A 16,040-nucleotide genomic window follows, 5' to 3' on the forward strand; every position below is an offset into this window, starting at 1 on the left:
GGGGAATACCTAGTCTGAGCATTCTGCTGGGCCTTAGGTATGAGCTGGGTGTCTGGACCGTGGCACTGTGTGCATGCTGAATGGCAAAATTTAAGGTACCTAAGGACTTTGTCACCTGTCCTTGAAGGTGTCTAGCTGAGTTAGGGTTTTGAGGTCCTAAATTTTGGATTTAGGAGGCTAAAATGGCAGTTAGGCACATAAATCCCTTTGTGTATCTAGCCCTATGGCTGTAAAGCCACATTTTTCCACTGGGCAAAATACAACTCAGTGCCAGGTAGCATCATGAACAGGCTCTAAAAGTAGTAGCATGTGCACTTAAAAAACCAAAAACAAACCTTACCTGAAATTCTTTGTGCTTTAAAGAAAAATACATGGCTTCCCAGCAGTACCAAACACTAATGACCTAACTCTTCTGTATTTGTCCTACACAATCATTGGCATTTCGTCTGTGTGTTGGTCCCTCAGTGAAAGGAATTTGAGCTATGCTGATTTATATGTGCTGAGAAGCCAATCTACAAGGCTGTCAAAATCAATTTTAAAAAACACAGTGGCACACACCTTAATATTTTAGGCAGAAAGAATTTATTCATATTGGGTTCTTTAAAAGAAGGCTAAGAATGAGGCTACATTAGACACAGACCGGAGCAGAGTGACCTATCATAGCTCTACATCTTTTGAGAGCTAAAATATTGTTTTGACCCATTCTTTAACTAGGATTAATTCAGACAAATGAACCAAAACACTTTGACATTAACATCTCAACTCCAATATTATTTTATACAAATGTCTGAGGTATTGATTTATTTTCTTCAGTACGCTTAAAAAGTGCATGTTTTGGTGTTATGGAGCAGTATCAAGTATTAGTATTAATTTTTACCTTACCCTTTTAAATAATGCACTGTTGGCTAAGAAAATAATATTTCCTAGACCGGTTCTTCCTAAATCAATTTTTGTAACTCCATTTCCATTATTCAGTTAGCAGGTAAGAAACAACTAAAAATGCCCTCTTGCAACATGGATTTTAATAAGAATATATTTGTTTTATCTGAAATTTAGAAGCAGTATTGTTAACTTAGAGCTTTTTCTTTTAATCTCTTTTTCCCCATTGTCCTTACAGCATAGTTGAAGAAGTGAAGTGGTTTGACTGTCTCCACTCTAAGAAGATGCTATGCATATAGCTTCACATTCCTCTTGAGTTTCAAATCTGTTTTTGTTGCCTCCACAACCGCCATACCAGAATGGAGTGCAGACTTTCTGATCTTTCAGATTGTAATCTTGACATTCTCCTCCATCATGATCCACTGCAGATGCATCTAAAAAAGGCAAATAAAGGTTATGGTTAAAGTTTGTGAGGGAGAGAACCAAAATCATCAGAGCTGGTACTTCAGAGGCAAAGAATATTCTGTTCAAGCTGGCAGACAACAGAATTAGTAAGCTTTCTCAGGTCTTACTAGAGAACACGTTGTCTGTCTAGAACATGGCTGGTTGGAGGGAACACGATTCTATTCTCACTTCAACTATTGAGGTTTTGAAATGAGCGGAGCTACATAGGGGAAAACAGAAGTGAAGGGCCATATGGTTTTAGTGTCTAGGCTGGTTTATAAAACAGTTATACCTGGTCTATAGTGATCAGGCAAATCATGTTAGCATGAACTGTTTAACTATGTAAAAACTGTTCTTATTTTATCCTATTGTAGATGTGTTCATAAAGAGGTGTTACCAACCACATCTTCTTCCAGCAAACGACACTAAAGGTCATGCTTAACAGGAGAAATCCATGAAAGTCTCTGATCCAAGTTCAGTGGTGATAAGTTATAGTGGGAATACACTGTTCAGAAAATAGGTATAAGTAGTGTAACCTGCAGCAATCTGACATACAGCAGGCCAGATTTTGACCACATTTACACCCGTGTAAATTCAGACTCACTCGGCTGAAGTCAAAGGAGTGACTCCAAATTTTCACAAGTGTATGAAATCAGAATCTGGCACAGAAGGAAAGCCAGGTATCAGGAAAGGAAACAGGAGGATGTAAAATAGTGTGGGACAATAACTTTATCTTGTACTCTCCATCCTACCCTTCTTCCTCATCAGCATGGATATGCTGAATTGCAAATCAGTGCCAGTTACAGCTCCTTACAGCTGGGAATCCCAAGCAGTGGTAAGTGTATGCAGTGAATTGATGGAACATTTTTTTAAAGTAGGTGGTAAGTGAACCAATGAAGTTTGGGAACTGCTAGTGATATAAACTTCTTAAAAGACTTGTATAATCTATCAATGAATTAACTTGAGAACCATAAGCTGCAGCTTGTAAATTATATTGTATTTGCATTGCAGCAGTTGATCAACATACAAACACTCCCCACACCCATGCATCTGCCCTTTGTCAACAGGAATTCTATTGGGTTGTAGATTTTCAAAAAGGTGAAGGGGAGCCACTAAATTAAATGTGGGTAACTCTTATGGAATTTTTGTGACAATATATCTAGTAACTAGATCTTTAACTTTCAGCCTATTGCACCATATAAAGAAAATCTGCAATGAAATACACACAGCTAGGTGGAAAGTGAACAGTTATCACTGGCAGGGTATGATGAGCCTCTGTTTGGATGGGGACATACCTGATGGATGACTCAGTCCCTTGTGCAAGAATGGGCAGTAGTGGAATCATAGATGTACTGTCCCACATGCTAAGGCCTGTCGTCCTAGGAAAGGTTAGTGTTCAGAAGAAGCGGCCCTGTTAGCTCAATAATAATAGAGCAATTTGCTGAAAGTGTCAATATCCTAGCAGGCTTTGAGGATTCAGTTTAATTTGGACTGACAAGAATTAGCTGCCTCTTTGTTTTGTTTAACTAGAACTGCAGCTGTATTTCTCTGATAAAACATTCTAGATCCAAGTTAAAGACTAAATGACAGCACCAGTTCTGCCCTCTGTTACACACATGGAAATAGCACAAAGCAAATTAGGCTGTATTTCATTTGTATGGCCAACAAAAAGCTTAAGAAGCCAGGGAACTGACTAAATACTATGAGTCTGAGACAAAGCCCATTGAAGGAACAGCAGTCTTTCCACTGACTTCAAAGGGCTTTGCCTCAGGACCTAGAAACATACCATAGTTAGCATATGCAGCTCCAGTTTCTACTGTCTCCTCTAAGTTTTCTTCATTCTTCTCTGGGACTTCTCCATATTCCTCTAGCTTGGTCTCTTTGGCATTGCCCTCTGTGAAATACTTCTTCTCCTCAAAATCATATTTTTCTTCTTGTCTGACATTTACAGGTTCCTCCTGAGTGGCTTCTGTAATTTCTTCTATCATTCTGCTTTCCATTAGCTCTTCCAAATTCCCACCACTGTCAACTCCACCAAATTCAGGGAAAGGAATCCTGCAGGGGAAATACCTCACTTTAGCAATAGTTTGTATGTGAAGAAGATGCAAAAGGCTCATTCGCTCAAGATATTCCTAATGGAAAACTTTGGGCCTGATCCTGTTTCCATGAAAGCTAATGGGAATTTTGCCATTGCCTTCAAGGGGACAGGTCCCTTATTTGGAGAACAGGCTGTACATATGCAATTGTACTCCCCACACCCCTGAAACAATTCAGAAGGAGTTACCCTACCTCTCCAGAACAGCTACTTGCTGTTGTGCATCTCCTCGATTTAAGGCTTCACACTCTTCTCGCAGTTCTGGAGAAGGATAACTGTTCATTCCCCCTGTAGGAAGAGCACAGATAGCAAAGTCTAAAAAATGCATGAAATTATTCTTGTGAACTCAAGTAAGGATTTTCCAATAAATAAGCATAGCACAACTAGAGAAACTGGAACCAAGAGACAGGAGAAAGGGGAAATAAGTCCACAGAAAATAGCACTGGATATCACCCATATAGCCTGTCCAATAACTGAGGCTCAGGAAACTCCAGATTCACCTTGTGTAGATGCATCTGATTCTCTAATATACTGAATATCTTTTTATAGAAGTTGGAGCTTCTATTAAATGTATTCCTGGTGTGGCTTGAAATCAATGACAGCTTCAGAATTAGACTTGATGCTTTTATATTGCTTATCTCAAAATGCTTATGAACATTAATGAATTATTCCTCATATCTGTGAAAATAGGGAAGTATTATCCCCACTTCACAGAGGTGGGGGAAAAACGAGATAGAGAGTAAATGATTTGCCAATGGTCACAGAGGAAGGCTGTGGTAAAACCAGGAATAGAACTTAGTTCTTCCTTGACTGCACACCTGATCCTCTTCAGAATTTGGCCCAAGACATCATTAGAATGTAATGTTTTGTATTATAGGTATTTCTATGGTGCTCATCACCATAGTATCAGAATGGAGTTTACCTTCTTTTGTATACTAAGTGTAGTAAGATGAGGCCCTGAAACAGGAACCCTTGTATCAGAGGCCTGAACTAAAGTAATGGTCAATGCTTTATGTTAGCAAAGTCAAGTTCAGCTGTGAGCCAGAGGCAGGCCCTGCTCACAGAAGTTGGCAAGAAGAAGGCTGCTAATTGCACGTATACACATATCTAAAAGGTATCAAGTACTAATAGGATGAACATGTGCAGAACATTCTGGTACAAACACATTCCACAGAGATAGTGAGGAACAGGCTGTCCCATCCTAAAGCAGGGTCAAAAGGATAATATGATGGATAGAGTTGTTTCTTCGAACCAACATGTACCAGAAGACAGGCAGCACCTCAACACGCAGAGGGGTTTTACCTCAAAGCGTCAGGAATGATGTGTAACTTGTTTGTACCTGTGTATAAGAATGCATCCCTGAGTGGATAGCTTTGTCTGGCCTAGGGGGCAGTGGAGAGTCCTGCCACTGACTGAGCAGGTCCATTGTCAGGGGGCACATATTTGTAGTATGTCCTGTAGAGTCTATAGGGAACTATTACTGTGCTTCATTTGACAATAAACCCGGGTGCCTTCGCACCTTATGAGAGTCTGTGGTCATTGGGGGTTCTCTCGGGGTCTGCTGTGTCAGCTATCTGCGCAGAGGCAGTACAGCACACAGAGGGAACACATGCACGCAGCCAGCTGTTATCAACATTGAACAGAACAGAGCACCACACCGGTGACATCTGACGACACTATGCATGACACTATAAAAACTCAAAAACTTCTATTACTAGAAATTCTTGTGCTTCTCATGACTGACGGTGAATGTGCATTACTGATGGTGACGCAATTCTCGTTGCTTCAATAACAGAAGTAAGTTGGATTGTGTGCTACTGGGAGACACGACTAAACTTCTGAGCATATGCCATTTCAAGTTTCAGAGCCCTGCCCACTGCACTAGGTGCTGTTCTGCTGGGAAGCTTGAAAGCTCTGTCAGCTCGCTGCTGGTAATATAGTTTCCAAGTGCTAGGGTGAACATGATGAATCCTTGGCACTTGGCTTGCAGTGAGACCTCTCTCAGTTTCTGTCTGTCCCAGGAACTCGTCTTACTTCCAAGTATTGTAAATATGACCCTGTGTTGTCTCGGCTCGGGGGCTTTGAAAAATATATTGTCAATTGTCCATTGCAGAGCATTACCAATGGCAGATGGCCCTTCCAGCTGGTGAACAGATTCTTGGATATGTCTCTTCATCAAATGTTTACCACTGTACGTGATCAGATCAAACTCTTTGTTCACTGGGCTTGGGTTTCTGTTGGAGATAAAGCTTCGAGGAGCCTGCTGCACCAGTGCCACCCTCGCCCCTTCATCCGATCCCCTCGGCTGTGAGGTGATAAAGTGATCGAGCAAGGTACTCACAAAGTCTTTGGCTCTCTCAAACTCATCGCTGTCAATGCTGCCAGAGCTGTCCATGACATAAGTGATGTCCATGTTCACCATGACTGGTGGGGGAACTGTCACTTCACAGTTTGTATCTGGTTTGCATTTATCTAGGCAGGAAGCATTGAACTGTAAGCTATTTTACAGTGTAACAAAAGCAATCACTTTAAAACTGCAGTGAGGGTTTGTTTGTTTGTTTTTCATTTAAAAAGTTTGTCCTAAAAATTATTTTGAAAGCTCTTCTAAGTTGGTCCGATAAACTACACTGACTGACTCCCTTTAAATTATGTTCTGAGATCTCATGGGACATAACGCAGCAGTAGTAACAGAAAATGCCCAACATGTGTTGAAGAGCTCATCTGTTTTTTCTTTCCTTGAAACCTAAACAAAATAAATGATACTGGAACAAACTCTATTTTTTATCTGACTGTTGGCTGTCATTCCTAAATATAACTGTCCCGTCCACTCCCTTTTTCTTCTCCCTCCTGGAAATGTGGAAGTTATAGTAAATGAGCCTCTTTTCCCAGAAGCATAACTCTATTTTGAGTAACTTCCACTAGAAGGAAAATGCCAAATTTTATCTTTTCTTTCACCACGCAGTGGACAACTAAACAGCATTCTTATTCTTATATCTAATTCTTACTATCTATCTTGGCTAGAAAATTATTGCACTAATATCCGGAGGACCTGTTGCTGTGAAGGTCAGTGCATGGATACAACAAAACTGTATCAATTAACACTGATTTTTGTTAAGTGAAATGAGCAGCCTTACCATAGCAGAGTGTGCAATATGTGATGCTTTCATAGAATCATAGAATATCAGGTTGGAAGGGACCCCAGAAGGTCATCTAGTCCAACCCCCTGCTCGAAGCAGGACCAATTCCCAGTTAAATCATCCCAGCCAGGGCTTTGTCAAGCCTGACCTTAAAAACCTCTAAGGAAGGAGATTCTACCACCTCCCTAGGTAACGCATTCCAGTGTTTCACCACCCTCATAGTGAAAAAGTTTTTCCTAATATCCAATCTAAACCTCCCCCACTGCAACTTGAGACCATTACTCCTCGTTCTGTCATCTGCTACCATTGAGAACAGTCTAGAGCCATCCTCTTTGGAACCCCCTTTCAGGTAGTTGAAAGCAGCTATCAAATCCCCCCTCATTCTTCTCTTCTGCAGGCTAAACAATCCCAGCTCCCTCAGCCTCTCCTCATAAGTCATGTGTTCTAGACCCCTAATCATTTTTGTTGCCCTTCGCTGGACTCTCTCCAATTTATCCACATCCTTCTTGTAGTGTGGGGCCCAAAACTGGACACAGTACTCCAGATGAGGCCTCACCAATGTCGAATAGAGGGGAACGATCACGTCCCTCGATCTGCTCGCTATGCCCCTACTTATACATCCCAAAATGCCATTGGCCTTCTTGGCAACAAGGGCACACCGCTGACTCATATCCAGCTTCTCATCCACTGTCACCCCTAGGTCCTTTTCCGCAGAACTGCTGCCTAGCCATTCGGCCCCTAGTCTGTAGCTGTGCATTGGATTCTTCCATCCTAAGTGCAGGACCCTGCACTTATCCTTATTGAACCTCATCAGATTTCTTTTGGCCCAATCCTCCAATTTGTCTAGGTCCCTCTGTATCCTATCCCTCCCCTCCAGCGTATCTACCACTCCTCCCAGTTTAGTATCATCCGCAAATTTGCTGAGAGTGCAATCCACACCATCCTCCAGATCATTTATGAAGATATTGAACAAAACCGGCCCCAGGACCGACCCCTGGGGCACTCCACTTGACACCGGCTGCCAACTAGACATGGAGCCATTGATCACTACCCGTTGAGCCCGACAATCTAGCCAGCTTTCTACCCACTTTATAGTGCATTCATCCAGCCCATACTTCCTTAACTTGCTGACAAGAATACTGTGGGAGACCGTGTCAAAAGCTTTGCTAAAGTCAAGAAACAATACATCCACTGCTTTCCCTTCATCCACAGAACCAGTAATCTCATCATAAAAGGCAATTAGATTAGTCAGGCATGACCTTCCCTTGGTGAATCCATGCTGACTGTTCCTGATCACTTTCCTCTCATGCAAGTGCTTCAGGATTGATTCTTTGAGGACCTGCTCCATGATTTTTCCAGGGACTGAGGTGGGGCTGACTGGCCTGTAGTTCCCAGGATCCTCCTTCTTCCCTTTTTTAAAGATTGGCACTACATTAGCCTTTTTCCAGTCATCCGGGACTTCCCCCGTTCGCCACGAGTTTTCAAAGATAATGGCCAATGGCTCTGCAATCACAGCCGCCAATTCCTTCAGCACTCTCGGATGCAACTCGTCCGGCCCCATGGACTTGTGCACGTCCAGCTTTTCTAAATAGTCCCTAACCACCTCTATCTCCACAGAGGGCTGGCCATCTCTTCCCCATTTTGTGATGCCCAGCGCAGCAGTCTGGGAGCTGACCTTGTTAGTGAAGACAGAGGCAAAAAAAGCATTGAGTACATTAGCTTTTTCCACATCCTCTGTCACTAGGTTGCCTCCCTCATTCAGTAAGGGGCCCACACTTTCCTTGGCTTTCTTCTTGTTGCCAACATACCTGAAGAAACCCTTTCCAAGCGCTGATCCTGCTGCCTTTCCCAAATAAGCAGTTGAAATCTTCTAGTGTCATCCATCTGTTTTAAAGCAAACATTTATTTATAAATTTATTTATAAATAGCTTAAACAAGAAGAACTGCACTCAAAGAATAGACCACTTTTCTGAACTAAGGGTATTTCTCTGCTGAAACAAACTATCAATAACTCAACAAGTTAATGGTTATAACACTGAACAGGCCCAAACTAGAAATTGCGTAACTTCTTGGGTATTGTGCCAGTTGTCCATGAGCTCCTGCAGCTGCTGTCCATGATTAGAGCAATTAACATGTGGAGGAGGCAAAACATTCAGAATGGAAGGAAAAGTTAGCAAAAAATAACAAAAATCAACCCCCGCTCTGATAAAGTACATCTGAAATAAAACTTTATATAAATTCTGCATCCAAGTAGGAAGGTCTAGTAGGTAAAGTGTTGTACTAACGTTCAAGATCAGCTTTCAGTTCTGGCTCTGCCGCAGTCATTCTATGTGACTTTAGGCAAGTTCCTAAACCTCTCTGTGCTAAGTTCCTGTCTGCAAAATGGAGATAATAGTGCTTCCTTTCTCCAACATTTTGTCTGCCTTGTCTGTTTAGACTGTAAGATCTTTAGGGCAGGTACTGACGTCTCACTCTGTGTTTGCACAGCACTAGGCACAATGGGTTTCAGATCCTGGCTGGGACTGTTAGGTGCTACTGCAAACAAATAACATAGCATGGTCTCAGGTTCTGTGGTGTTTAACTAATATTTGGAGAACTAGAAGAATTCTTCCACTGTCTCCGCCTCAAATAATTCTTTCACAACAATGACAACTCCACTCACAATTACCATGTTCCCACTGACAAGTTAAGAAAAAAGAATCATCTGACTGGATAGCACAGAGTGCAGAAAACCACACTCTTGATCATTACAGTGATTACTTCAGGAAAAAAAATTGACTGCAAAATCCTTAACAAACATCACATCAACCATAATCTCTCCACCCACCAAAAGAACAGCCAAACGGTACCCAAAAAAATCTAAGTACCGGATAGTGATCAAACTGGCAAACAAAGAGTGTGACATTGTAGTCCTCAACATGATGACTATATTAAAGAGGTCAACTGACAACTCTCTTACACCACCTACTATAAAGAACTCAGAAGACCCCACACCACAATTTACTCGGGAATTTAAGGATTCCATCAAATCCTTCCCCATACAACTCCAAGAGAAACTCCACAATCTCACCTACCCACCCAAGCAATCTTCTACATGCTTCCAAGATACACAAACAAGGGAACCCAGGCAGACCCATCACATCTGGCCACAGCACCCTTACTGAAGGAATATTGGGACTCATAGAACCCATCCTCAAATCACTCATCACACAAAAGGCCAGCTTCATCCAGGACACAACTGACTACCTCCACAAAGTCCACAATATTAACAGCCTCCCTCGGAACACCAACCTCACCACTATGGATGTCATTTCCTTATACACCAACATCCCTCACAATTATGACCTCAAATATTTACAAGACAATGGACAACCCTCTGATATCTACCCCAAACACATCATCAAACTCATCCATTTCATCCTCACTCATAACAATTTTACATTCAACAACAAACATTTTGTTCAAACCATGGGAACAGCCATGGGTACTAGGATGGCTCCCCAATATGCCAACCTCTTCATGGGCCACCTTTGAAGAATTGCTGGACCATTTCACCATGAAACCAATAATACGTCAATGATATTTTTTATCCTCTGGACAGACAGCTTAAACTCCCAAATAGATTTTCACCAAAACTTCAACAACCACCACCCATCCATTAAGCTCTCTCTGGAACACTCCCACACTAGCATTGACTTCCTGGACACCACAATCAGTTTCAACAATGGAACCCTACAGACAACCATGTAGAAGAAACCCCTGGATCACACACCTACTCTCCATAGATCCAGTAACCACGCCAAACACACCAAGAAATCTGTTGTCTACAACCAGGCACTTGAATACTCTCCAAGGAGCAAGTCCAGGATATACAGTTTAATACACTTAAAATTGCCTTTGCCAAGCAAGGACACTGCACCAGAGAAGTGGATTGCATCATGGAACCTGCCGCCCAAATGCCCCCAAGAGAACCTGCTTCAATTCAGAAATAAAACCCCCTATGACTGCACACCCCTAGCTGTCATCTACCACCCCACACTGGAACTCATACAGGATATCAAACTACCACCCATACTCAATGGGGACCCCATCCTTAAAGCAATCTTTCCTGAACCTCCCAATCCTGACCTTCAAACAACATCCCCCCCAACATCACAAGCTCATCATCAGGAGCAAGCTCCCCACAGACCAGGACACACCAACTCAAAGTGGCAGCAGACCCTGCCAGAACAACAGATGCAAAACCTGCAGACATCTCTCCACTGCTACAATGAGCAACACCCCCCACAACACACCTTTCAAGATCCATGGATCCTACGCATGCCTATCACAACACATGGTGTGCCTCATCCAGTGCACTAAAATGCCCTAATAACAAATATATGGGTGAAACCAGACCCTCACTTTGCTTTCAGATGAACTCACACAGGAAAATGAAAGATAAAAACAATCTATTACCTATGGGTGAACACTTTGCAGAAAGCAATCACTCTATATCTGACCTATCTGTCCTCATCCTCAAAGAAACCTGCACAACACTTTCAAGAGATGAGCCCGAGTGCTTAAATTCATAACTTTGCTAGACACTAAAAATCTGGACATAAGAATGGCCATACTGGGTCAGACCAAAGATCCATCTAGCCCAGTATTCTGTCTTCCAACACTGGCCAATGCCAGGTGCTTCAGAGGGAATGAACAGAACAGGCAATCATCGAGTGATCCGTCTCTTGTTGTCCACTCCCAGCTTCTGGCAATCAGAGGCTAGGGACACTCAGAACATAGGGTTGCATTCCTGATCACCTTGCATCTTGGCCAATGACCACTGATGGACCTAATCTCCATTAGTTCTTTTTTTAAGCCTGTTACAGTTTTGGCCTTCACAACATCCCCTGACAATAAGTTCCATTGTATTGTGTGAAGAAGTACTTCCTTGTGTGTGTTTTTAAACCTGCGGCGTATTAATTTTATTAGGTGACCCCTGGTTCTTGTGTTTACCTAAAGGAGTAAATAACACTTTCCATATTCACTTTCTCCACACCAGTCACAATTTTATGTACTTCTATGATATCTCTCCGAGTCGTTTCTTTTCCAAACTGAAACGTCCCAGTCTTTTTAATGTCTCCTCATACAGAAACTGTTCTATGCCGCTAATCATTTTTTTTGCCTTTCTTGGTAGCTGTTCCAGTTCTAATAGATCTTTTTTGTGATGGGGCAATTTTGTTCCCCAGTCACCCAGTTCTGTGAGATCCCGTTGTAACTCTTTGCAGTCAGCTTTGGAGGAGGCAGCATGGGCCAGGGGAGCTGAGGGTTGTGAGGAGATGTGGGGAATACAAGAGCAGTTCCCCTGAAACTGTGACAATGATATATTTTATTTCATTTTTTCTAGAGGCCCTAATCTAGCACAGTACTTAAACATGCTTAAATTCAAGCACTTGAGCAGTTCCATTGATTTCAATGGGACGACTCAGAAGCTTATAAGTAAGCATATGCTTAAGAGTTTGCTGGATTGGGGCCTCAATGTCAGACTATATTTAATAAGAACTGGAAAGTCACACTATTAAACTTTGTAATATTAATAGCAAAAGTGGGCCAGTTGTGAAGCTTCCATCCAAATTCAAGTTTCTAAACTTCAGATCCAAACCCAAGCCACTTCACAAGAGTGTTGGGATTCGGAATTCTGAACTGGCCAGTCATAAAAATAAACTTGACCCATGAAGGTGAAATCTGGACCTAGATCTGATCTTCCTCATGTTTCTGAGTGGTTTGAATTCTGTGTCCTAGTTTGGGGTCCATCTCTAGTTAAAAGTGAACTGTAAAGAGAAAATGGAATGGCAGGCAAGCTGAGAAATGTGACTTGACCATCCTTGCTAACTGAGCTGGGCACAGGAGATTGAGCAGAGAAATCCATTTTTATTTACTTTCCAAAAATTCTTTCAAACTACTATCCTCCTGCCATGAAATCTGTTTTTACAGGTTTGCTAATGATGCCCCATATTCATCATTCTGTGATACTACAGATACCAGAAGAGTCAAATGCCAGAAAAGACATCATAGCCCCAGGAGGGTTAGCATGAGATTTCTGGTACCTGTGGTGCCCAAGAGCCAATGTCTCCTTGTAAACTCAGAAGAGAGAGCAGATTTAAATGTTCAGAGTTCAAGAGAGCATGAAACTGTTAAGAGGTAAATGGGTGGGGTCCGTGCAATCTGCCTGGAGGATTGAAGCCGGTGGGTTCGGACGGCCAGCCTGGGACGACGGATCCCCTTCGTCCCCCTCCAGGTGGTGTCGAGAGGGGACCACTGCTCGGACGGCCCCAGCTCACATTGGGTGCATTTCCACTGAGGCGATGCACCACAACTGGCTCTGGGTCGGCTGGGCCAGTGGACGGTGTGAGGTCGGTAGTGGCCCCCAGCGCACCGGGATTGGATCTTCTTTGAGTCGGGTTGCTTGGGAATGAAGCCCAAAGCTGGTGGTAAACTCCATCTAAGGCTAATTACTGGCACGAGACCGATAGTCAACAAATACCATAAGGGAAAGTTGAAAAGAACTTTGAAGAGAGAGTTCAAGAGAGCGTGAAAACATTAAGAGGTAAACGGGTGGTGTCCACACAGTCTGCCTGGAGGATTCAACCCGGCGGGTTCGGTCGGCCGGCCCAGGACGATGGATCCCCCTCGCCCACCTCCAGGGGGTGTCGAGAGGGGACCACCGCTTGGACGGCCCCAACCCCATTGGGTGCATTTCCACCAAGGTGGTGCGCTGCAACTGGCTCTGGGTTGGCTGGGCCCATGGAGGGTGTGAGGCCGGTAGTGGCCCCCGGTGCACCGGGACCGGGTCTTCTTCGAGTCCGGTTGCTTGGGAATGCAGATTTAAATGGAGAGGGAAAGTAATTTTTTATGGTTAAATTAGAACTGATTCCTGACATAATTATTGGGTGCTAATATTATCACAAGAGCTTTAAAAGATCATATCAAAGGATTGGTTTACAAATATCTCTGTTCTTCACATCAGTGGTTCTCAACCTTTCCAGACTATTGTACTCCTTTCAGGAGTCTGATTTCAGCCCTAGGTGGCGGGGCTAGAGCTTTGACTTCAGCATGTATATCTTAGCTTCACAGGGACCCTGCTTGCCACCCCCTAATGCTGGCCCTGCACTTACAACTCCCCCCTCAAACCCATCCCACAACCCCCAGACTGAGAAATACTGATCTAGTATATAGAGCAGTGTAAACACATCAATGTCTGTATGAAATTACAGTTTGTACTAACTTTGCTAGTGCTTTTTATGGAGCCTGTTGTAAAACTAGGCAAATATCTAGATGGTCTACCCTACAGAAGACCTGTACATCCACCCAGGGGTATGTGTATCCCTGGTTGAGAACCACTGCTTCCAACTGATAAAATACATCAGTGCAATCGAGAGCTTTTTCATGTGTAGCTCTCTTTTAGAACAGTCTCCATGTGCTATTACATAGTATCGTAAAACATGACATCAAAAGTAGCTCTAGAAATCAAAACTCCTTTGTCTCTTGAGTACTTGCCCTAAACGCTGCTACATACCATCAGCACCTTTAAATTGTGCCCTCCCTGCCCCCCACATTCAGCAGTTACCAGTCGCCTCTGGTTTGAACTTTCATTTTCTTGCCTGGAGGGTTCCTGACATTTCTTGAATTTGGAACCCGGGGAATAAACAAGACTGAAATGTAGACAATAAATTAAAGTAAATCTGAGGCTTCACACTAGTCTTGTTTTGTTTGGATTACAGTTCCATATAGTCTTGCCCTTGGAAAGCATTTGTTACAGCAAGAATAAAATATATGGTCCTGAAATGTGTTTCTTTAGCTTGCCAGTGTGACCTTCCACTGTGGTGGTCAGACATACGCCTTTTACTCATCCCGTTGATTTTAATATATTGCTACACAACAGGCAGATTAGCTGTGTTTAATAATGGAAAACAGAATCTGATCCTTAACTTCTTAATGGCAAAATTCCTTGTGGCACTGGTGGTAATAAGGACTGCCTCTTAAAATGTACTGTGAATACATGTAACGTGGTGTTCATTATGAGATTTTTGTTACTGCAGTTATCTGATGCTGTTAACTTCACCTGCAGTGCTTGGGTACACAAGCTGCTTATGCCAGAAGGTAGATATCTGTGCTTCTGGGTTTTTTTCCCCCCTTGCATAAATTGAGGCAACACTGGGATAAACCCTACAGTCTTATTTTGAATCTATATGTTATTTATCAATTTTGTTTTGAATCTGTATTTATGACACCAGTGGGACTTTTGCTTGAGTAAAGAATGCAAGATTTGGCCCTATACATTCTCGTTGAGAGGAAAGAGAATGAGGAGCCCTGGTTAACGTTATTTTCTAATTACTGCAAATAGATTATTTATTCTATTCAGGTTCTTATACTACATGTATTACTCTGGTACCTGAGCACTAATTGGTTGTTTCACTCTGCACCTCTCCAAGTTGGGGCCAGAGTGATTTCATAGTCACAATACTCAAGCCAGTACTGGGAATCTATAGACTAGAAACAAATCTCAGGTTATCCTGTTTATTTTTTGTATATCCATGTAATATAAAAGAACACTGATAAAGACACAAGGCCTAATTCTCCTTTCAAGGGTTGCACTGGTGCAATTGGAGAATTTGGTCCATTTTCTTTAGCCATAAACATAAGAAGAAAACAAGGAAAGAAAAAGTGGAACCACTAAGCATTGAGGTTGAGGTGGAGATTAAAGATAATCTAGGTATGGGCTAACACCTAAATGAATGCTTTGCCTCAGTTTTTAATAAGGGTAATGAGGAGGTTGGGGGCAGTAGCAGGGTGGCTAATGGGAACAAGGATATGGAAGTAGAAACTACCAAATCCAAGGTAGAAGCCAGACTCAAACATTTTAATGGGATGAAATCAGGGGGCCTGGATAATCTTTATCCAAGAATATTAAAGGAACTGGCACATGAAATTGCAAGCCCAATAGTGAGTGGTTTTCATGAATCTGTGGACTCAGGGGTTGTAACCTAGGAAAGGAGAATTGTACATATCAAGTACCTATATTTAAGAAAGAAATAAAAGATCTGGGAAACTGCAGGCCCGTTAGTTTGACCACAAATGAAACAAAGATCTTAAAACAAATTTTGAAAGAGAGAGTAGTTAAGGATATTGAGATAAATGGTCACTGGGATAAAATACAACATGGTTTTACAAAAGGTAGATCATGCCAGACTGACCTGATCTTTCTTTGAGAAGACAACCAATTTTTTTAAAAAAGGAAATGCAGTAGATCTAATATACCTGGATTTCAGTAAAGCATTTGATACAGGTCCACATGGGAAATTATTAGTTATATTGGAGAAGAGGGGGATGAATAAGAGAATTGAAAGGTGGGTAAGGAACTGGTTAAAGGGGAGACTACAGAGGGTCACACTGAAAGGTGAACTGGCAAACTGGAGGAAGGTTACTAATGCAGTTCCTCAAGGACC

At 42.4% G+C, this 16,040-nt stretch overlaps 1 protein-coding gene across 1 annotated transcript in view; it reads right to left on the reverse strand.

Moving 5' to 3' along the window:
• Positions 1-565: 565 nt before the first annotated feature.
• Positions 566-16,040, reverse strand: part of LOC125631019 (collagen alpha-4(VI) chain-like) — a 104,258-nt gene continuing 88,783 nt past the window's right edge. The window contains 6 exon segments of the mRNA XM_075124746.1: positions 566-1,313; positions 3,110-3,378; positions 3,613-3,706; positions 5,540-5,890; positions 6,553-6,583; positions 8,380-8,439. Of these exon segments, the coding sequence (XP_074980847.1) occupies positions 1,156-1,313; positions 3,110-3,378; positions 3,613-3,706; positions 5,540-5,890; positions 6,553-6,583; positions 8,380-8,439 (963 nt within the window). The 3' untranslated portion in view covers positions 566-1,155.

This window comes from Caretta caretta, chromosome 2 (assembly GCF_965140235.1).
Source record: "Caretta caretta isolate rCarCar2 chromosome 2, rCarCar1.hap1, whole genome shotgun sequence".
In the NCBI taxonomy this organism is placed as follows: domain Eukaryota; kingdom Metazoa; phylum Chordata; order Testudines; family Cheloniidae; genus Caretta; species Caretta caretta.